Consider the following 22236-nt stretch of genomic DNA (forward strand, 5'->3'; position numbering starts at 1 on the left):
ACTATGTAATTTAGAAATGCTGTTCTCCGGAGCACAATGTCACTTTCAAGGGAGGGAAAAGGCTGAATAACTGAGAAGTTAACAAAGGAAGGGAAAAGACTCAATAACCGAGAAGTTAACAAAGGAAGGGAAAAGACAGAATAACTGAGAATTCAACAAAGGAAGGGAAAAGACTGAATAACTGAGAAGTTAACAAAGGAAGGGAAAAGACATAATAACTGAGACGTTAACAAAGGAAGGGAAAAGACAGAATAACTGAGAAGTTAACAAAGGAAGGGAAAAGGCTGAATACCTGAGAAGTTAACAAAGGAAGGGAAAAGGCTGAATACCTGAGCAGTTAACACACTTTATGACGTTAATAGAGGTGATAGATACACTTCTATATTAGAACATTATACCTCTTCTGCTACGCGTTCTAAGTTTGTAGGGCTGCTAAGGCATCTATTGCAGTGTATTTCCACTTGACGTGCTTGCAGCATCATACTACACTGAGCAGGAGGATAACAGGGTGAGGAGAGCTTGGCAGCAGATCCCATCATGAGGGACTTTCAGTTGCTGAAGAAACCAAATGAGTACAGTTGCTGGCACCAGAGGACAATAGCAGGAAGTCAGGTAAAAGGAACCAACAAAATGAAGCTCTGGGATGTCCCTTCAAGGGTTAATTTTACCTGAAATGGATGGATGGATGGATGGATGGATGGATGGATGGATGGATGGATAGGTGGATGGGTAGAAACATTGATAGATTGATAGACTGAACAGTAGACATAATTGAAATAAAGATATATCTTTACTGTCTCTTAGAAAAGACAAGCGTGACTCACATGTAATGGAGTTTTGGAGATTTCCGGAATGCCAGGCGGGAAACAAACTTCAGACCTGAGTCCACCACCGTTCTGAAAACCAAGCAAATGGTAAAATGCATCAGTGGGCGGCTTGGAACAGAAGGAAAAGAGCCAACCTTAATAATATTGATCACATTTCAATGGCCCTTGCACATATGTACCTGACTCCAGTGGCCAGAATTCATGTGCAAGATAGGCACTTGCTTTTTGTGATGTACTCACAGGTTTTTTAGGGAGGTGTAGTATCCAACGTCGTTATCGTTGATGCTGGCCAATCTGCGCTGGTTTGCAATGTAGCTAAAATGGCAGATACAAAAGAATGAGACGATGAAGGCAAAGCACACCACATGAATTATCCCTTACCATTACTAATGGCAGCCATATTACGAGTAGTCCAAGTACTACCAATGTCCAATCCAGCGTCAGATAATAATAATAATAATAATAATAATAATAATAATAATAATAATAATAATATATTTGTTATATATAGCGCTACACACCCATAGGTCTCAGAGCGCTCAAATAACAAAAGACATTATTATCCCACCGGGTGGTACTTCTCATAACCTCACAACTGTGCAAAACAAAACGTCACAAAGCTACTCCATAGCCTGAGATGGCACCGAGGCTCGGGGCTCCCCTAGTTCAGCGGAGGCTGAGGTGAAATGTGCCGAGTCTTTCATGGGCGTGTCAGGGGTCATTTTTTCTCTCTATAGTACAAAGCATTCCTCGATCCGTTGGACCATTTCCCATGTCTAACTCGGCATCAGAAAATAATAGAAATGACCCCCCAAACACACAGATCCATGTGGCTGCTCCATCCCTCTGCCTCTACTCTGACACCACTGGTGTATCCCAATCATGACTGTTGCATGTCACCCCTACAACAATGACCTCATACCTGGACATGTTTGGCGTTTGTTGTTTTGTTTTTGTTGAGTGGTAACTATGGATAGTTTAACTAAAACATTAGCAAACGCCCTCCGTGCCTCCCAATGGGTACCCTTTGATTAACGATTGCATATTCATGCACGCCACACAGGAGGGCCCCGGAACAGTCGAGCGGGCGCAAGGGACTACAGAAAAAGGAAAGACGCGGCATCTCAATGTTCCTAAAACCAAGGGAGGGCATATGGGAAAGCCACATTCTTCATGGAAAACTGTTGAAGATGATCAAATCTAGCCCAATTTGGGTCAAAACCTTGCTGCAAATCGGTTTGCGGTCTAAACGTATTGCACAGGTATGCAAACATCGATGAGGTTTTTGAGAAAAAAGAACCTTGTTGAGTGGGATGGTAATCTGGAGGACAGACGCTAGCTGTGAGAAACCCCATCTGGTCCCAGTTGCTGCAGTGTTATAATTTCTCTGTTTTATGTCTTTCATTGCCTTGTCTGGGGGTATTATGTTTCCATCCACTTGGAGACTGCTGCTCTCAAATATTTACTTGAATTAAAGTGCTCCTGGCTCCTGCATGTAATGGTTACATGTCTTTATAACAAAGTCATTTATAACAAATTAATTTATAACGACAAATAAATAACGACAAAAAAGTTCAGAGATGTATAAGCCAATGAGGAAATTAACACTTATTTATTCTATATATATCTTAAGATATTACCCAATCATAAGCACTTATAAGTTTGTAAATGATATTTTATTATGAAATCATTGCTTACATATTTTTAGTACAAAATCCGCTCACATTGATTGTAATGTTAAGAGCTGCTTGTATGCTGCCCCTGGCTGAGATTCTGTGCTTTAAATAAAGTTGGGTTTCATTGTGCATTTTGAGTACTGCATTATTGAGTATCGGATTTTATGCTATTGTGAATTTGGGTCAATTTCTACAATGTTCGACAGACTCCACCACTCTCCCCTGTCGAACCGGAGTGCTTAGTGACTTTCCCAAACAAGTCTAATGGCGTGGATTTTATCACTTCTCCCACAAGATCTTTAAATATTTTCTAATATTTAAATTGTCTGTTCATTTCTGCATCCCCAACATCTCTGGTTCAGCACTTGAGCTTGGACTGCACATCCAGGTGGTGAGCCCAAAGTTCCTTTCAGGGCGCTTTTTCACACTCTTCTGTCTGTGACCCGTTTGGTTTAGAGTGGTGTGGGAAGTCACATGCACTGCATCAAGCTTCCAGCCACTCTCCCACTCCTGCTCTGCCGGATCAGTCCCTTAAACTGTCTCTGCTGAAACTGTAGCATATCCAAAGATATTTCCAGGGCCTGCCCTGGGAAATTGGGTACGGAGCCTCGGAATAAGTGTTCAATGTTGTTTTATGTTTAGTTAAACGGTCTTGCTAAGAGCTCCTTTCACTACTGCAAGTGGCTGCTGGGCGCAGGGTTGAACAGGGTACAATTGCTGCACAAGCCTGAATCGGTATGGAAAGAGATACATTTTTATGTGAGTGGTCTCCTACAGTGTGTAGGTTCTACATTGGGGGTCCCAAAGCTATACCGAGAACAGAAAACAAGCGCCAACTTCAGCAATTTCTGGTGAATTTGGAGACAGACTGAAATAAGGAATACAGAGACCTCGGGGCACATGGAGGATGATATCGACTAAGTGTATCCTGGGAAATCAGAGGGCTCATACCACAGACGTCTCTCCATGCCCTGCAAAGATAAAGTCAAAGAAGATCGTGAAGGCACCCGCAATCCTTTGGCCAAGCACAGGATTCAAAAGGTGACAGTGCAATCGACTGACTCAGATAAATAAAGAAAGGATCTCAGCCGTCTGAAAGCCTGACCACAAATTCCAAAATCATATAGAAGTGGGTCCAAGATAGACTTAGGGCCTCATTACACGGATGGCGGTAAGGGATTACCGGTACTGGTAAGGGTACTATGGGGGCTCAATGGGAATGGGGAAGGGCCAATGGTGAATGGGGAATTACCGCCCGCCAACCTTGGAATGGGGCAGTAATTCCACCATCCACCATGGCAGAATCGGTAAATTACTGGCGGCAACCATGGCACTAACCGCCTTCCGTCTAAGGAGGCCCTTAGTGACATTTCAAAGGATAGGCACCAGTGCTTGAACTCCACCGCCAATGACATGCAGTGTGCTGTCCCAAATCATCTTATATGCAAGGGACCGTAGACTCTTTTCCTTGAAGAAGCAGAAATACAGAAGGCATCAGATTGAGGAGGAAATTGGTTTCAGTAAACAGTTGCAAGAACTGCACAACAGTCTTTTTCAACAGGTTGGCAAGGTACAGCACTCTAGAAATCACACTCAATTCTGATGGGCGGGAATGGACTAGGGCAGGTAACACCACAATCATCCAAAGCTATATTTGTTTCTGTATTTGTTTTAGAAAGGGTAAATGGGTAATTTGGAAACTAGGTATGAATACACTTGGGGGCCCAAGTTGAAGCTCTTGCATGGGCATGAGTCAGGATCAAACCTTTGATGTTCTCTAACAAAAACATAAGCTGTTTCACTCTAATGTGGGACACCATCATAGAAAGAATCTTGTTAGAGACAAGATTGAGGATTAGTCCAGATTAGAAGAATCTTTGTAATGAGAAATGGTGCCTGAAGGTGAAAGCCAGGCCACCGGGTTGGAAGACTTTCTCCAGTTCCTACCTTCCTGTGGCCATTGCCTGAATTTAAGCAAATCCTTTGTTAAACTGGCTGTGGTGGACGGTGTTGCCTACACTAGACGGAGTTCTCAGCATGTCATGCTGAGAGTAGTAGATATAAATGTACTATGGCACAGCTAATTACATTAACTAAATTAATAAGTACAGTTGCAAATATCTGGAGAACCTGTTTGCTAATGGTAGGGGCTTTAGGTTTCTCTTGCGTATCTTTTTTTCATTCTCTGTGCTTTTCTGTCCATTCTTATTGTTTTCACAAGGAAGTGGCAGTGCGTAGTGGCAGTCTGCGGCAGTATGTCAGTAATTTTGGACACTGAATAAGCACTCCACTTTGGGAAACGCTGTCCCTTTAACTGCAGAGTAGGAGGAGACTAGAAAACCCCCAGCAAGGTGCGTAGTGACGGAGCAGACTTGGTGGTGCGAAGTGGCAGTCTGCAGCAGCCTTTGTCTGGCTTCAGTTGGTGTGGAACATGTTGAGACTGTGGGCCCCTTTACCAACGCACTAAGGAACAAGCATAGTAAGGTATGGGACGAAGACACCGACTAAAGTGCCTGGTCTGCCTTTATTGTCTTGTTTGATTTATAGCATGGTGACTTCCTACACTGATGCGCTCAGAAGCAAAAATCCATCTGCAGGGGGACCGGCTACGAGAAATTGTGTCACAGCTGAACCTAGCACAGGCCAATCAAAAAATCCAGTTCTTAAGTTTAGCTATTTTGACTCTGATGGAAGGAAAGGAATTATCAACTGCCAACAGCAATAGGGAGGTTGAGTTTCGGGTGCAAATGGAGGGTGAATGCACGCCGAAACTGGAGGGAGCTCGGAGGACTGCATTAAAATTAAATGTCCGGGTGAGCTCGACCCCCTGTGTCCCAAAAACTGTGACGGTCAAAATAACTAATTATTTCCACAAAACAACAGATTTTCTGTTAAATAATATTGCAATGTGGACTCTGTGGGTTCAAATAATTCCAGATATAATGCATGATGTATTGCTAGCCGTAGCCAATGAACTCACCGATGACCGAGAGATTCGAGAAGCCATTGAAAGAGATCTCTGTGAGGTGGAGAGTGCACCGCAGGCTCAGCTACTGGTAGTGAATGAGGAAATTTAGGGGAGGTCACTCCTTGACAATTCAAGCAGTGCTGGAAAGAGAGGACCAGCTCCAGGCTGAAATGATTGCTAGTTTTGCGGAAGGGCATTTAATCACGAATTTGGATAATGGCAAGGCGCACAGCCCGGAGCTACCTACTAATATGAATAACATGGATAATTCCCTCATGGCCTCGCCAGTGCTTTATCCGGATTCCTCGTCTAGCACCTCATCTACTCATTCATCCGAACAGAAATTTACCAACATATTTTCTGAACGTGTAACAGGAGACATAAGAACTGTCCCATTAAAGTCCATACATTGGCTGTTTGCCTTTGATAAATATGAAATAGTCTGTCTGATTAATATGAGTAGCAAACCCAGGGCACCGGGACTTACCAATGCCACCCTGAAAGCTTATCCAGATCTGTGGGCTGAAGCCTTGGGTATTATCTTCTTGTATGTTATTGACAGGAGATGTATCCTGAACACATGTAAAGAGGCAATTGACATTCCAATGTATAAAAAGGGTGATAGGTCCGGTACCAAGAATTACAGTTCTATCGCCCTTTTGGATGCCCCTGGAAACATGTTCGCCTCTCTTATTCTGCAACAGTTTAATCAATGGGTGATAAGCAGTGGGCACTTTGATAAGCAGCAGACGGGATTTGTAAAAGGTGTAGGCACCCCCATAAAGGGGTTACTATTAAACCTATGCAAAGGCAGAGTCCTAGAAGAAAAGAAAGAGGTCTTTTTGGCATTTATACATCAATAGTGTAGATCATAGGAGCCAGTGGAATAAACCCAGAGCGTGGAATTGCCCCACCTTTTTGGTCGATATGATGGAAGGTCTATATTCAGGAACCTCTGTGCGAGTACATATAAAACAGCAGGGAGATTTAACGTGTAGCATTCTGGCATGTAGAGGAGTGAAGCAGGAGTCCACTGTGTACCCTGCATTATTCAACCCCTACATCTCGCACCTATAAAATACCCTGGACCTGCCTCGTATCTATGGCCATCCTATATCTTGACTTCTATATGCAGATGATTTGGTCATATTAGAACAAACCCACATAAGACTCCAATGGCATCTGTTAGCCTTACAATCCTTGCCAGTGAGAACTCCATGAAAATGAATTTCAGTAAATCAAATATTTATTATCTTAATTACGAAGAAGAGTAAGAAAGTGCAGCATTATACGTGGAGAATTTATGAAGCAGAACTTCCCAAGACGGATTCCTGTAGATACCTGGGATTTAATATTAAAAACAGCGCTCGAAATATAGACAATACAGTAACATTGAGAAGAAAAGCTGAGACACTGGCTACTCAGGGGCGATAAATTCATTAGAGGTTTGGTAGATTCTCTACTTTGCCGGTAATACAATTTTAGAAATTAAAGGTAATCTCAACACTAACCTACGGAGGAGGAGTGGCGTTAAAAACCCCAAATACTATATGAAACATAATTGAAGGGATATTTGGGGGAAAAGTACTTGCCCTTCCTCGTGGTTTTCCAATGCAGATTATTAGTTGGGAGTTGGGCTTATTGTCCTTACAGGCGATCCTTAACTTGGAAGTCCCTTTTATTATACAGGAAATCTGTAATAGCTGATTCTAATTCTCTCTTTTATATATTCAATGTGACAATAGGTAAAATAGATGCCACAGTATCATTTTGGATGAGCGAGTGTCTTAAGATTGCCAATGATGTGGTAGTGGACAATACTCTTGACGGAAAACCCCCAGAAAGTGAGAAAACAAAATGTGGGAAGCAGACTGGATAACAACATGGCAAGAGTGTGTCAAATATAACGTTTTTAATCATTTTAAAGGTGAAATGAAGGATCTCAATCAACTACCAAGATATCTGAATAAATTCCCAGATGCTTCAAGTAGATCTTTGTTTCTGAGATTTCGGTATATTGTACTAACAACAAAAGAGGTAATAGGAATTAGAGTGAAATGGGAAGAAAAGGAATGTTGTTCCATATACTGTGGCTACATCTCGCAGTTAAAAACTCGTTTTCATCTTGTAATAGAGTGTCAAGTATTAAGGGACAAGATATGTAATTGTTTGGGAGTCTTCTTTCAAGAGCACACATCATGTACTAATGAAGACAATTGGCTAAGTCGGCAAAGCAGACATTTGTAAACACAAACACCGCTGTAATAACATTTTTAAGAACACTGGTTTTGTGATAAGAATCACTATTAACACATTATTGACCCAAATTAGATTAGTTTGTGGATTTTATTACTTGAAGCTTTGTTATGAGAAACTTAAAGCATTGAGAGACTTTTGGGTACTTTTCATAAGTTTTTTTATAATTCCTTCTTTGTTTTTGATTTTGTCTTGGTTTTTAGTAAGAAGTATTATGTAAATGAGAGCATTATGTCATTTTGACTATGATTATTTTACACAAAGTATGCTTGGTTGATTGTAATTAACATGTTTTTGAATTTCCCGAAAGGTACGGATTTTGCGCTGTAATAAAAAAAAAAATGTTGTCTATCCCTTTCCGGATCTATTTTTTGGCATTGGCTTTTTAAGCTACTGTGCTGCAGAAGTAAGCAAGTTAAACTAAGTATGATTTACTTATTACATATCCCCACCCTTCAATAATTCCAAGAGGCATAAGTAGCTTCTACATTTCCTTGAAAAGATACATGGTTTTGGTATAGGTAAAAAGTTAAATATGGCAATTAATTTATTCTGCCAATGAAAGGTGCAAATGTGGTTTGGGAATCGCACTGCTTTTGAAATGATCGGATTGCAATCTTTAATATGATGAATTCGGAAATAAAATGACTTCATAAACAGTGATACCCTTTTCAGTAATATAATTAGGAGCATCATTGTTACAATTTAATGAGTCACTGATATACAAATAGGCTAGTGTAATCCCAACTGTACATTACAAGTATATTACAAATCCTTGAGGAGTTGTGTGACATGTGGCGGCTGTAGGCCAAGTGCCTTAATACGTTCACAGGTCACTCAGGGGAATTGCCATAATTCATTAACTAGAGAGGTCAAGAGCCGGCAGTAGGTGATATGTTGGTTATGTAATAATTTATCAGCACCCTGTAATAGGTTATTACAGTGGGGAGTGGTTGCATTTTATTACAACTAAACCCTCTAAATTGAAATGACGTGACTCGTCTTTCTCCATCTCTTGAACACAAGCCCATACCATGCCACTCCTCTCATAAGTGAAGTTCCTCAAAGATTGTTCCTTGGTTTATTCGTCTTCACGCTGTAAACTGCCTCTATTGACACATGTGTCCCTTAATTTGGCTTCTCCTATCACTTATTTGCTGATGACAGCCCAATCGTGTTCTCCCTCATCTTTCAACTATCCCATCATATCCCCAACTATCTGCCACTGGATGCCATTCAACTCCCTGATGCTAAACTCTTCCAAAACCAAATGGGCCCCACCCCTAGAGTGTGGCACTTGCTAAACAAAAAGAGAATTGGTGCTAATTCTATGTGGCTTCATCTACACCCATTGAAAAGTGGGAGTTTGGGATTGGCAAATTGATTGATGTATTTTCATGTATGTTTCAATATTTTAATGCCTCGTCCAGGCTCACATCCGCTCCACCCTGCCAAACGTCTCCCCCAATACTGCCCTTGAACGCCCCCACACCTCTTTCAATTTGCCATGAGCAAGCTTTCCAGTTTTAATTTTGTCACAATTGAACCACTGCATACCTTTTATCCTGTAACCCTGATTGCATCGTCATCTCTAAAGAGTCACAACTACAGATGTGCTTTGAGAGCAGCCTTAAACTCCAACAGTTAATTTCCTGTAATGCCACAAATGCCAAGCAAAGCCAACCGAACATCCACACAATATGGCTGTACCTCACCAACGACCCTGATATCCACTCTAGGACTGCTTCCTAATGCCACATCTCTTCCACTTCTTTGGTCCTCTTCCTAACAAAGCAATGAACTTCTCCGCCCCTGCTCCCTCCGTCCTCCCATGTTCCTTTTCTCACCATCACCCCCATGCAGGGGGCTTTCCGTGCACCACTGCTCCGTCTTCAAACTCTTCCTCCTGGTCTATAAATCCCCTCATGACATGCTCCCCATCTGCAAATGTTGTCTGAATTATGTAATCTCACGCCCAACTCAGCCTCCCTGCGCCGCTCCTGCACACTGCCCCACCGCACACTTCTGCTGCTTTCCCCTCCTTGCTGCTTACCACTGGATCTCCTTACAACTTGAAATTCACAATACAACCACTGAGCAGGAGTACAAACCACACCTGAAAGCCACCTGTTTGTCCATCCTGTAACACGCGTTTAAAATCCTGTACACAAACATTCTTATTACACACGAGTTCTGACATCACTAATGACCTGTAATGAGTTATTAGAGTTCAATTGTGACATCACAATGCTTGCTGCTTGACTCACCAGTACAGAGCAGAATTCCCGATATAATTGCAGCATATTTAATGAAAGCTGTCACAAACTTTTCAAGTTCCTTATTTTGTAAATTGATTCTGTGAACCGTTACAGCCACGAACTGATAAGCAACTGTTTATGGTAGCGCGTACATGTTTGGCACGGCTAGACTTTAACACGGGAAAGCAAACATGCACATGGTTTTTATTTTAAATCGCGAAACAGTGTTTAGATGCATTTTTATTAGGCTGCTGCTGCCCCTAGCACAAGCTGCATATTAGTTTGTCTTTTTTAATGTAAACAGGTGCTGCATCGATTATAAGTATCAACAACTGGAAGATCTCTTACATTAGGTTAAGCGGAAGACAGCAAGAGGTCAGGCATTAAACGGATAATGTTTTATAAGGAATAACATTTCTCCTACTGTATGTTAAGGGTATTGCAAGTCACCTGGGAATAATGTCACGTTATGAAGGAGCTCAGACTTCAGCCTCCTTCCTCTATTTGCTCACAGAACTGTTTGGTAACTTTCATTACAATGTCCAGTGAGGGTACTTTATCCCAAATGATATTCAATCATTTTCAAAGCAAACCAATTTTATCATAGGGATGGTGTCAATGAAAACGGACTGGCAGGAAGCAAAGATCAGGGGCATACGCTGCTGCCCTCAGTGACTCATCCTAAATTCCAAAAAATAGGAGTAGGTGTAGCTATGTCCCGGCAGCTACGCTTTCCAAAAACAAACCACATTTCTTCTAAGACACTGCGGCTCTCCAAGGCCCATATTGACCGCTTCAAAAAGAGAATTGACGCTAAATAGACCAATCTACCGCCATCAAGGGCATTTTTAGGAAATTAATTCACCTTGCCTGCATAAAGCATATGGCCTGTGGTCTTTTGCTTTATATGAAAATGTGAACTTCAATGGCATTTGTAAAGTCTGCTAAAAAAAAAACAGGACAGTGTAATAAATATGCACGTGCCTATCCTCTTTGTATTGCTAGTTTTCACGTGTCTGATGTAATATATGTTATACAATTCTCCATATTGTGCATATACGGAGATTGCATGATATCAAGGATTTCTTTGCCGCTTCCTGAGTAGGTGTTTCAAGCAGGCATGGTAGTTTAGAATGAGTCTTATGCAGAGAGATAAACTCCCAAAGAGGTCTAATGAACTTACTATCACCAATTTCTCCTTATTTATCAACCAATGATTATCAATTGATACAAAAACATGATTTCAAAAGAAATGCATCTGAAAGAAAAGAAAATGTGTGGCAGCTTGGAATCTGCTTAGAGAGTTGTCCTTCACACAGTGTGCTGACTCTGGCAGCAAACACTGTGTGTGACGTTACAACTCAACTTTAAAAACAGTGGTAATGTTAACTTCTCATTACAAGTCTAGGCTGTAATATATGAGATAATGTATCCCCTACTGTAGATTATAAGGACATTGCAAGTCACAAAGAGAGGAGCAAGGCCGAAGGGAGAGATTTCCTTTATAAGGTCAAGGACCTACTAGGTGACTTGCAATATCCTTATAAAGTTCAATAAGGGATACTTTATTCCTAACAGTACAAAGTCACACCATACTCCGCTTAATTACTTGATCTCTTTCCAATTCTGATGTGAAAGATTTACCAGCTGCTGCAGCATGGAGAAAATGCAGAATGTGTTAATTTGGATAAAACATGCTATGACACAGGAAGTAACAAGTCTCAAACACATTGTAGGCAGTTTAATAAAAATGCATTAAATAACCACCATTACGATTTAGGATAAGCAGTAACAAGCAGACAGATATCTTCTCTCACATGCTAAAACCCTGCAGTGCACTAAATAAACATAGTATCACAGTTGTCTCTGGCATTCAGAATAGTGATATCATTGGTAGACTGTAATATAATCACACTAATGATGTCATTTTCATATCACATCTCTTTAATGCAGTACAGTTGATGAGTAATAACAAAATGACATGCATGCATTAACATTTCCAGATTCCATGCGTTAAAGGAAAAGTTTACAACACCTTCAACACAGGTATTGGAGGCCACCAGTGATGCCACAATGCACTTTTCACATCTTTATTAGCCAGCACATGTCACCTCTTGTTGATCAATAAAAATGAAGGTGCTTTTCTCAGCTCCACTGGGGCTGCATGTTTGTACAAGAGGCTATGGTTCTCATTATGACTTTGAAGGTCCGGAAAAAATGCTGGAAAAAATGCTGGTAATCCTGGCACCAGCATTTTTTATGGAACGGCAAAACACAAGTTTGGCACCAGTAATACCGGTGTCAGTGATTCAGGCATTCCCATCCCATGTCTGTAAGCCAGAAGCAAACCCTTTTGCTGGCTGTGGGACACTTCACAAAGAAATCCCCCACTACCAGTCTGGATTTTACAGCCCACAGGTAATTACAAACTGCAATGATATGTCCTACTAAAGATGTGGAAAACCCAGTGTTCCCCAGACTTGCTGGCTCTAAAGGCAGCTACTGCAGGACAATTTCCCTTGGCTGGAGCATGACCAGAATGTGTGAAAATGGGGGATACAAGAAAGGAGGATTCAAAGAGAATAATAAAAAACTCTGGTGGCAGGCGAGCCCAGTGAGGCAGGATAATTGAAATTTGTCCCACTTGAAGATTTACTATTAATTAAAAAGGAATGTTATCATTTTTAGGCCTTTTTCCCAGCAACCATAAGGCGGATTTGCTTCATTTATGTTCCATTTTGTAGGTAATTTCCAGGCAATTTTGTAGATATAAAATTCATGCACCTGCAAGTCAGGGAACTGTAATGGCCATCTAAGTTGTGTTTCTGGCTGATCTGAAAATGTTCCAAATGTGAGAGTTGGTGAACGGGTGGAGGATAAAAATAGGAATATGGGTAACAAATTACATATTCATAACTTTTATGCTTATTATGGAAACGGTGAAGAAATTGCCACATGGCAGTGCGAAATGGTGCAGACCTGGCAGTCCTCTTATTTAATTCACCATGATTAACTGAATCCTAAAATATGTATATTATGGCAATTATTTGTAAAATCATGAGGTTCTGCCACATAATTAGCTTTTGCCAAAAATTTGGCATAAAACAAATGGGGCTTGTAAATTAAGCTGCCATATGTCTGCTCCAGACTCTCAAACCAAACCGTAAAGATGGGCTGGAGTGGGGAGGGCGGAGAAGGGTAACTGTACAATCCTATTGTGTGATTTCTTGCAGGGTACTCCCCCAAAATTGTAAAATTGCTGGTGTCATTGCTGCTATATAAGGGGGACTGCACTAGGAGGAAGGGACAGAGCTGCTGAAATGTATCATTGAAGAGTGCTGATGAAACTTTATATCTTACAGCTACAAGGAAACACCAGAGGTGATTGCTGAGAGTGCACTTGGGTGGAGCTGCCTTTTCTAGGAAGGCCTAAGAGCTGACTAGGTCCTATGATGGAGTGCGGGAGGCCATCCTTGAGAGTGGGGTGACCAGCCACCAGCCTTATATTTCGAGAGGGTGGTGGCTGTCATGAACCTTAAACAGAGGCTTTTTATGTAATTAGAAGTGAGCCCTGGGAAACTAAAAGTTGGAGAGTCTCTGTGCCTTAAATCTGTTTCCCTTTATAGTGGGCGGGGGGCAAAACTGTGTAGATCCTTAGCCTACTTAACTAAAAAGTTTCATTTAATTAATTACACATTTGGTGGAACACTAGCGGGTGATTTGTGCTAACATTCGAAATTAATAAAACTCACTTCCAGTGTGCGCTGAAAATTATAGCCTATAATTTAATTGGGTAATCCTTTTCATCCTGTTGACCCCAACTTCTTTAAGGAAGAGGGGTGTCTTTCTTATTTAATCAGACCAAACTTTTTATCCAGCTTCCCCAATGCAGGCCTTTAAGTGGAGGGGGGGCTGGGGTGTCTAAAATCCCAAATCCTCAAATAATTGCAATTTTACTGTCCAACTTCCCCAACACAGGCCAAAATAGGGGTTGGGGGGTCTGAAAAACAAACCACTAAATCACCCTGTGTTTATTTTAAGCCAAATGTGTGGGTGAATTCATAATTGACATATGTATTGGTACCAATCTTGAAATCCTACTGCTAGCCATTTAAGCCTGCAGGAAAATCAAAATTGCACAGCACTACATTTATAATTGTTTCAGTTATTTATAAGTTTAATTATTTCTTGAAGTGAAATGTGTAGAAAGTAAAGATTTGTGTTTTTTCTTTCTTAACTAATTTGTATAATTGATTTGTTTAACAAGAAGTTAATGGTGAGCTACAAAGAAGTGGAATGTGCAGTTGTGTGATTTCTATTACTTTTAATTTAAATAAAATACAAATATGTTTCATGTACACCGGCCTGGTTTTTGGCTCATTGGTAGCTCAGGATGAGGGATCCAAGGGGCATGATATGCATCTGAAGTTGGACTGAATAAAATAATCTGTCAAACTGTTTGTTGCATGACAACTTGAGTGGGGAGGGAAGGACCTCCCTGTGTTGAGGGTGGCCTCTCAATACACCGTTCCAGCAGTATTCTTATGACATGCAGTTAGTTGACTGAACTTTCTCCCATGTGTCCTGCAAAGCGGGGGCTACATTCTTCTGAATATTATATTATATGCACTATACCCAGCTTAGCATTGCACAGCTATCATCTCCATGCAAGCCTACCCCTATTAATGCAGACAATCACATTAAGGAGATAAACAAATGGCATGTTATTTATTTATTTATTTTATTTCTTATTTCGTGCCACATGCCCATGGGCCTCAGGTCACATGAAAAACAAACCATTGGAGCACAGGACACAAACAGATAATCAGAAAGTCAGGAGGGTAGCGGAAGTCTAACAGAACAGGTACATTTTGACTGTTTTCTTGAAGCATGTTTGGGAGCCAGTAGTTCTTATTGTGAGCGATGGAGCATTCCACTCTATGGGTGCCCGGACAGTGAAGCTACTGCCACCAAATTTGGTGAGTTCAAAGCAGGGCTGTTTGACTTTGTAATGGTCCCTTGAGCATAGTGTGCGAGCCTGATGGTCAGGGATCAACGGTTTCATTAGAGGAGGTGGAGCAATAGAAGACCAGCATTTATAAGCCAAGGTCAGAATCTTATGGGCGATCCTATGAGCGTCAATTAGCCAATTCAGTGCACTCCTGGAGTCAGGTACATGATCGTGTCTGCAGAGGCCAAAAATGGCACAAACTGCACTGTTTTGAACAAGCCGAAGGGCCTGTAGATTAGCCTTAGCCGTCCCAGACAGAAGGCTGGTGTAGTAATCAAGTCTTGAATTCATTAATGCTGAGGCAAGGATAGATCTGTTTTCGATGGAAATATAAGGCCTGATTTGATTACGTATCCACATAATGCTTGCGTGTGGGATGTTCAGGAACATTATGGAATTCAGTCAATTCAATAAATGTTGGCTAATTTCAAAATGAGGTGAGAGTGTGCTTGAGAAGGTGGGAAGTCAGGAGGGGACAGGCATTGGAAGCCGGTGGCCAAAGGCTGAGACAGTGACAGTAGATGTAAAGATGGACTGTTTGGAGGTGCGGGTGTTTTATTCGGAATAATAGAACCTCAACATGTACATAACAAAGGATGCAGAAAGCTAAGGATGATGCTGTACATTTTCAGCAATCACCCTGCACCCATGGGGTGTCTGAGTGAATGCAAGTCTTATTTGTATCTAGTGCGTCATTTTCTCATAGATAATTAATAACACATATTTGATAACAATTGTCAGCATTATCATTCCTGATGTAAATATCTATACATTTATTATACATGTGAAAATAATGCATGTGACATTGCAACTATCTTAAGCTAATGCACATGCAGCTAAGATAACCTGCTGAGTTATGCCCTGTGTCCCACATATTTGTGTGACCTGTATTTTTGTTCAGGGCAACCACAAGGTAGTCCCAAAATGGCAGTGTAAGCTCAGCCACCTGCACATTCTACAGCGGCTTGAAGTTTCTGCCCTTTGTTATGTCGTATTCTGTGAGGGCAGTCATGGGTGAGTGGTGGATTTAGGAGCTAACCATATTAGTGGACTGCCAATCCCTATATTTCTCACTCCCTAGTGTGATTGGTGGATGTGTGTGTGCGTGTCTATCTGGCTATCATTATAAAATCAGGGGAGACCCTGTCCTTACGTTCACTTCTGACAGAAGTTTCTTGGAGGTCCAGGTCCCTTACCTGCTACAGGATTGCCCCCTTTTCTGTATGTTAAGCACTTGATCAGGCCACACTGGCCCGCCCTGTGTCCTGGGCGTATCTCTGGTTGGGATTGTTGGATTTGGATCGCCTTCCAGGGGCCTTCTCTGTCCTCCTGCTGGCTCCCCTTGTGTGCTGGGCCAGGACTCCATGCTGGTAAAGTCCCCAGTCCGTTTTACAGCCAGATTCACAATGTTCTGCTGTTATCATCTTCTGGTAGGAGGTTTTGACCCCAGCACTCTGCCTCATCAGCTCTTCAGGGCTGTCCTGGGTCGAAGTCATCAGTGGAGTCAATTGGCACAGTGGGTGGGGATCTGTAGCACTTACTGTGACTGGAGCTCCTCGTTCCGTGGGAGCAGACACATGCAGGACAGGAGCCTCTTGGCTCCATGTGGCACACGTGCTGTGCTGTTCTCTCTCTCTTACCGCCGCGGGCTGGGTACCGTGTCACCCTCCGTGCTGTCACCAGCAAAGCAGGTACCAGTGGCTCCACCACAGAAAACAGTCACATGACCAAGACTGTGTCGGAGTCGACCCAGGGGCTCCAGTGCACAGTAAGTGCTACAGATCCCCACCCACTGTGCCAATTGACTCCACTGATGGTGCTCATGCCACTCCTGGCGTGCATCTAATCCCCATAAGCAGGCTGGGTCAGGGCCTGAGAAAGAGGGAGAGTGGAGCAGAGGACTTCTACCTAGGGTCCACCCCAACCGATGGTGCTCGTGCCATAGCGGCGGCCATCAGAGCGAGAGAGTGGGTGGCAAGCAGCCAGAAAGAGCCAGAAGGAACACCCCAGGCCAAGTTAACCCCACATAGTGGAAATGTCGGGCCAAGAGGACGGCCAAGGTGCACAAGCTCAGGGAAATGGGCCTCCAGCTCCGGGCATACAAGCACGAGACCCCGTGCCTTATCGCCTGCCAGACACGCTGGCTGCCCAGATGCCAGGCGCTTTCGACGTCACCGACACCAGAAACATGGGTCCCAGATGGACCAAGTGGATCAGAGACTTTGATCTATACATGGGAGCCACAGGGCCAATTGCCGATGCCAGGCAAGTCTGCCTACTAAAACTGGCAGTTGGGTCCGCGACACGTGATATCATTGATGAAATGCCCCCAGACTCCATAGACACGATCCAAGACCTCAAAGACACGTTAGCCGCGTACTTCGCTCCACACACCAACGTGGATTATGAAAGACACCAGAAACAATCCCCCACAGACTTGGACCCCAGCTCATCAGGGAGTGATCAGAAAAAAAAGGCCTACGTGTACGCCCTAGGAAACCCCACGGCAACAGCACACAGCCCTACACTCATCATCAAACTCAACGAGTGACCGACTGAATTTCTCATAGACACGGGAGTCACAGTGAACGTGGTGAGTGAAAACATATACACCGATCAACCCCAGAAGCCAAAGCTACACCCCGCACAGTAGATATATATGCCTACGGTGCCAAGGCACCCCTAAAGTGTCTGGGACATTTCAATGGTCTCTGTCGCTACAAAGGTCACGAGATGAAAATACTGATACATGTTCTGGCCACAGAGACAGACAGCGGCTGTGTCTTAAGCTTCAAGGCTGCTTCCGACATGGGACTGATTCATATTTTATGTAACATAATGGTTCACAAATACATCAGCCCTGTCGAAATGGTCAACAATTTATATCCCCGGATATTCAAAGGAATCGGCAAACTAAAAAACAAACAAATCAATCTCCACATAGATGACTCTATACGCCCAGTGGCCCAACCATACCGAGGAATCCCAGTCAACATCCAGAAGAAAGTTGAGGAACAGGACATCATCGAACACGCCACAGGCCCCACCACCTGGGTGTCCCCAATAGTTCCGGTACCCAAAAAGGGGCCAGAGGCCATAAGACTGTGTGTGGACATAAGGCGCCCAATCAAGCCATCAGGCGGGGGAGACATTCAGCACCCTGTATCACAGATATGATCCATTTACTGAATGGAGCGAAGGTCTTTTCCAAACTTGACCTACAGAACGGGTAGCACCAGCTGGTATTAAGCCCTGAAAGCAGAAACATCACAACGTTCGTCACCCACATTGGCCTTTTCAGGTATAAGAGACTGGATTTTGGAGTGTCCTCGGCTGCAGAAATTTTCCAGGCCGAGGTACACAATGTCATCAAACATATCCCGAACTGACTCAACTACAGTGACGACATACTTGTATTCGGCACTGACGTAATCAAGCATGACGAAATCCTAATGAAAGTCTGCAAAGCCCTGAATGATGCAAATCTCACCTTGAACTGAGACAAGAGTGAGTTTTGCAAAAGCACACTGAAGTTCTTCGGACATGTATTCTCGGAATCGGGAATGACCCCAGACCCAGAGAAGGTGGCAGCGCTAAATGAAACCTCGGCCCCCGCCGTGTCGGAATTGCGTTCCTTGATGGGCCTAACCAGCTACTGCAATCGATACATCCATGATTTTGCATCCATCAGCGGGCCATTGAGACGCCTGACGCACCAAGATGTGACCTTTAGATGGACCGATGACTGCCAGAGGGCGTTCGAAATCATAAGAGAGAGGGTTGCGAAAGCAGTCAAGATGGCTTACTATGACCCCTGCCGGAAGACTGAACTGACAGTGGATGCCAGCCCTGTGGGCCTGGGAGCCATTTTTGCACAAGTAGACCCAAAGGACCCATCCCAAACACACATTGTTGCCTATGCCAGCAGGAGTCTTTCCACCACCGAGCAGGCATAATCTCAAGCAGAGAAAGAAGGCCTTGCAGTTGTGTGGGCATGTGAGCACTTTCATTTATTCCTGTACGGAAAGCCGTTTCGAGTCATCACGGACCACCAAGCCCTACTATTCCTGTACGGAAATCCCCAGGCAAAGATGCCACCTCGCATTGCCCGGTGGGGTTTGAGACTGCAAAACTATGCATTTGAAACCATACACAGGCCAGGGAAAGGGGAAAACCCTGCAGATTTTCAATCCAGGAGACCACGGGAGGGATACGCACCGGAGCCCTCCGTGGCTGACAAATACCTCAGGTATCTCATTCACCAGACCACCCCGGAGGGAGTAAATACTGAGATACTAGCGAGAGAGACAGAAAATGACCTAGCCTGCCGCATCATATGCGAGGCACTCGAGTCTGGACTGTTTCGAAGGGCAAAGGAAAGAGGGAAAGCTGCAGGGGACGTGGTACGAGAGGACATGGAGCACCTCATACAGGTGAAGGATGAGCTAGCATTATCTGAGGATCATCTGCTGCTGAAAGATTGCAAGTTAGTAATACCGGCAGCCATGAGAACAAAGGTCATTGTGCTGGCCCATGAGAATCACTGGGGCATGGTCTCCACCAAGTGCATGCTCCGCCAGAAAGTGTGGTTTCCCCACATGGACACCATGGTGGAGGTGGCACTGAAAGCTTGTCCCACGTGCTGCTTTATCACCCCAAATCGCCACCCGGAACCACTGGTCATGTCCGATCGCCCACAGGGAATATGGGATGCTGTCGCCGATGATTTCTTTGGGCCCATCGAAGGAGGGAGATACATTTTAGCAGTGATGGATGAATACTCCCGGTACCCGGTCGTTCAATTAATATCCTCGCCGGCAGCTCACCATGTCATCCCAGCTCTGGACCACATTTTCTCGGCCTATGGAGTGCCGAAGGTGCTCAAGATGGACAATGGACCCCCATTCTGTGGGCATCAGTTTGCCGAGTACTTGGGGTTTCACCATCGGAATATTACCCCCTTCTGGCCCCAAGCCAACGGGATGATTGAGCGCTTCATGGCAAATCTAAAAAGAGCCCTACAGTTTGCCAGGTTGACGGGACAGCCATACGAACAAGTGCTGAATCAGCTCATGAGAGATTACCGTGGGACGCCTCACAGCACTACGGGGAAGACCCCGGCGGAACTAATGTTTGGACAAAACACCCAAACGAGAATCCCCCAGGGCAGTGAAATCAGCCAACCTCCTGCCCTAGATCAGGAGGTGCGGGAGCGGGATGAGGCCGCGAAGGCCCGAATGAAAGAGTATGCAGATACCCGCCGTCGGGCACAAACGCCGCAGATAGAGGTAGGAGATGTTGTGGCAGTCAGGCAGCCCCTGATGCACAAACACACGTCGCCATTTCGAGGGGAACCGCTACTTGTCACGCACAAAAAGGGTTCCATGGTAACAGCTCAAGGCTTGGAGGGGTCAGTTACTCGGAACTCCTCCCACTTCAAGGGGATCCCAAAATTGGGAGCCAGGCGCCTGAGCAGGCGGTTGCAAGCGCACCTGGACTATGAATCGGTTGACCCGTACCAAGGGGATCAGTGGGACTCCGAAGAATCGTATCAGGAATCTCTGAAAGAGAATGATGGTGTTGGACAGTCCCCAGCAAGTTGTCATGCAAGCCCGCAGAGAGCCCGGAACAAACCTCACCGATGGATTGAGGAAATGGACTAGTGGGTCCTCCAAACCTTCTGCACTAGTGGGTCCTCCAAACCGTCACCTGTTGTGAAGAGTCTGGTAACTGTTTAAAATGGGGGGATGTCATGTTGACGTTGCCTTGGGAGCGGGAGGCAGGAGTTGGGGAAAGGGAACTGACGCAGGGAGGGGAAGTGATGTTGGAGGGGGCGTAGAGGGGCAGTTGAAGTTGGTGTAACGAATAAAGAAGACGTGTTGGGTGAACTCCCTGTGTCCGCCTATTCTATGCTGCGCCACACGCGCTCCACGGTGAACCCTCGCCATAACAGAATCTAGGCAGAGGTGACTCAGCCCTTCATCTTCAAAAGTTGATTACCATTCAATTAGGAAATAATAGCGCCTATTATTGCATATTACAGCACTTGGAACTGGGAGGCTTCTTGCTAAATAAAAACAATATTTATTATAATGTGATGCAGTGTTGTATATTTGCGGGAGTCTGGTGGAGAAACGTGTTGAGGATCACATACGCAGGTGGATGGCATTTGTCTTCAACGCTTCAACACCGCACTCCCCCCCCCCCACCACCACCACCTCAAGTGCTGCCTCTTCCATTCCACTGCCGGTGGGAGGACCAAGATTGGGAAACGCAGACGCCTGGGGAAGGTTTCTGCGCTGATAATGAAACGCCTGGCTATCAAAATGAAATATGTCTATCATGGCGGCCTGCTTTCCTTGGCTCTCCGCCCTGTGTTTAGTCTTTGCACAGCCCAGAATATCTCTGGAACTGCAGTTTCCCCCCACCCAAATCACTCATTCCATCAAACCCTCCCGGATCAGGGCACCGACCGCAGGCAGGGGTAGGCGCTGTCCTGTCTGGGGGTCGCGGCCTGGCTAACGTGTTCATTGCCAAGTTCGACTACAGGCCCACTAGCCACCGGAAGTCAACAAAAACAAGAGAAGGACGAGGAGAGGGTGGGGGCGGGAAGGAGGAAGAGAGGGGAAACGATATGAAGGGGAGGAGAGAGGGGAGAGTGTGAAAGAAAGGAAGAAAAGAAGAAAAGGAATGGGGGAGCAATGATGAGAGGTATGAAGGGAGGGAGGCGAAGGGGGGAAGGAAAGAAGGGAAGGAGGATGGAAGGCCGATACAGGAAATGGTTAAAGAGCAGGAAGAGGGAATGGCGAGAGGAGGAAGGAAGAATGGAAGGAGGGGGCGAGGGAGAGATGAAGGGGAGGAGGGAGGGAAGAGGCAGTAAAGGCAGGATAGTTGGAAAGGGTGGAAGGAAGGGAAGGAACCGAGAAGAAATAAAGGAAGGTAAGGAGGGTGCCAGGGAGGGGTGGGAGAGAGGAAGAAAGGGGGAAGGAAGGAAGGAAGGAAGGAAGGAAGGAAGGAAGGAAGGAAGGAAGGAAGGAAGGAAGGAAGGAAGGAAGGAAGGAAGGAAGGAAGGAAGGAAGGAAGGAAGGAAGGAAGGAAGGAAGGAAGGAAGGAAGGAAGGAAGGAAGGAAGGAAGGAAGGAAGGAAGGAAGGAAGGAAGGAAGGAAGGAAGGAAGGAAGGAAGGAAGGAAGGAAGGAAGGATAAAAGGGTGGACAGAAGGAAGCATGAAGAAAGAAAGAA

The 22236-nt window shown here is 44.4% G+C and overlaps 1 protein-coding gene across 6 annotated transcripts in view; it reads right to left on the reverse strand.

Moving 5' to 3' along the window:
- Nucleotides 1-22236, reverse strand: part of NTRK2 (neurotrophic receptor tyrosine kinase 2) — a 663657-nt gene that overhangs the window by 596149 nt on the left and 45272 nt on the right. For all 6 annotated transcript variants that reach the window (XM_069625860.1, XM_069625859.1, XM_069625858.1 and 3 more), the window contains 2 exons: nt 1068-1142; nt 825-896 (listed from right to left, as the gene is read on the reverse strand). In XM_069625860.1, coding sequence (XP_069481961.1) covers nt 825-896; nt 1068-1142 — 147 coding nt within the window. The remainder of the gene's footprint in view (nt 1-824; nt 897-1067; nt 1143-22236) is intronic.

This window comes from Ambystoma mexicanum, chromosome 6p (genome assembly GCF_040938575.1).
Source record: "Ambystoma mexicanum isolate Mex_15411 chromosome 6p, UKY_AmexF1_1, whole genome shotgun sequence".
In the NCBI taxonomy this organism is placed as follows: domain Eukaryota; kingdom Metazoa; phylum Chordata; class Amphibia; order Caudata; family Ambystomatidae; genus Ambystoma; species Ambystoma mexicanum.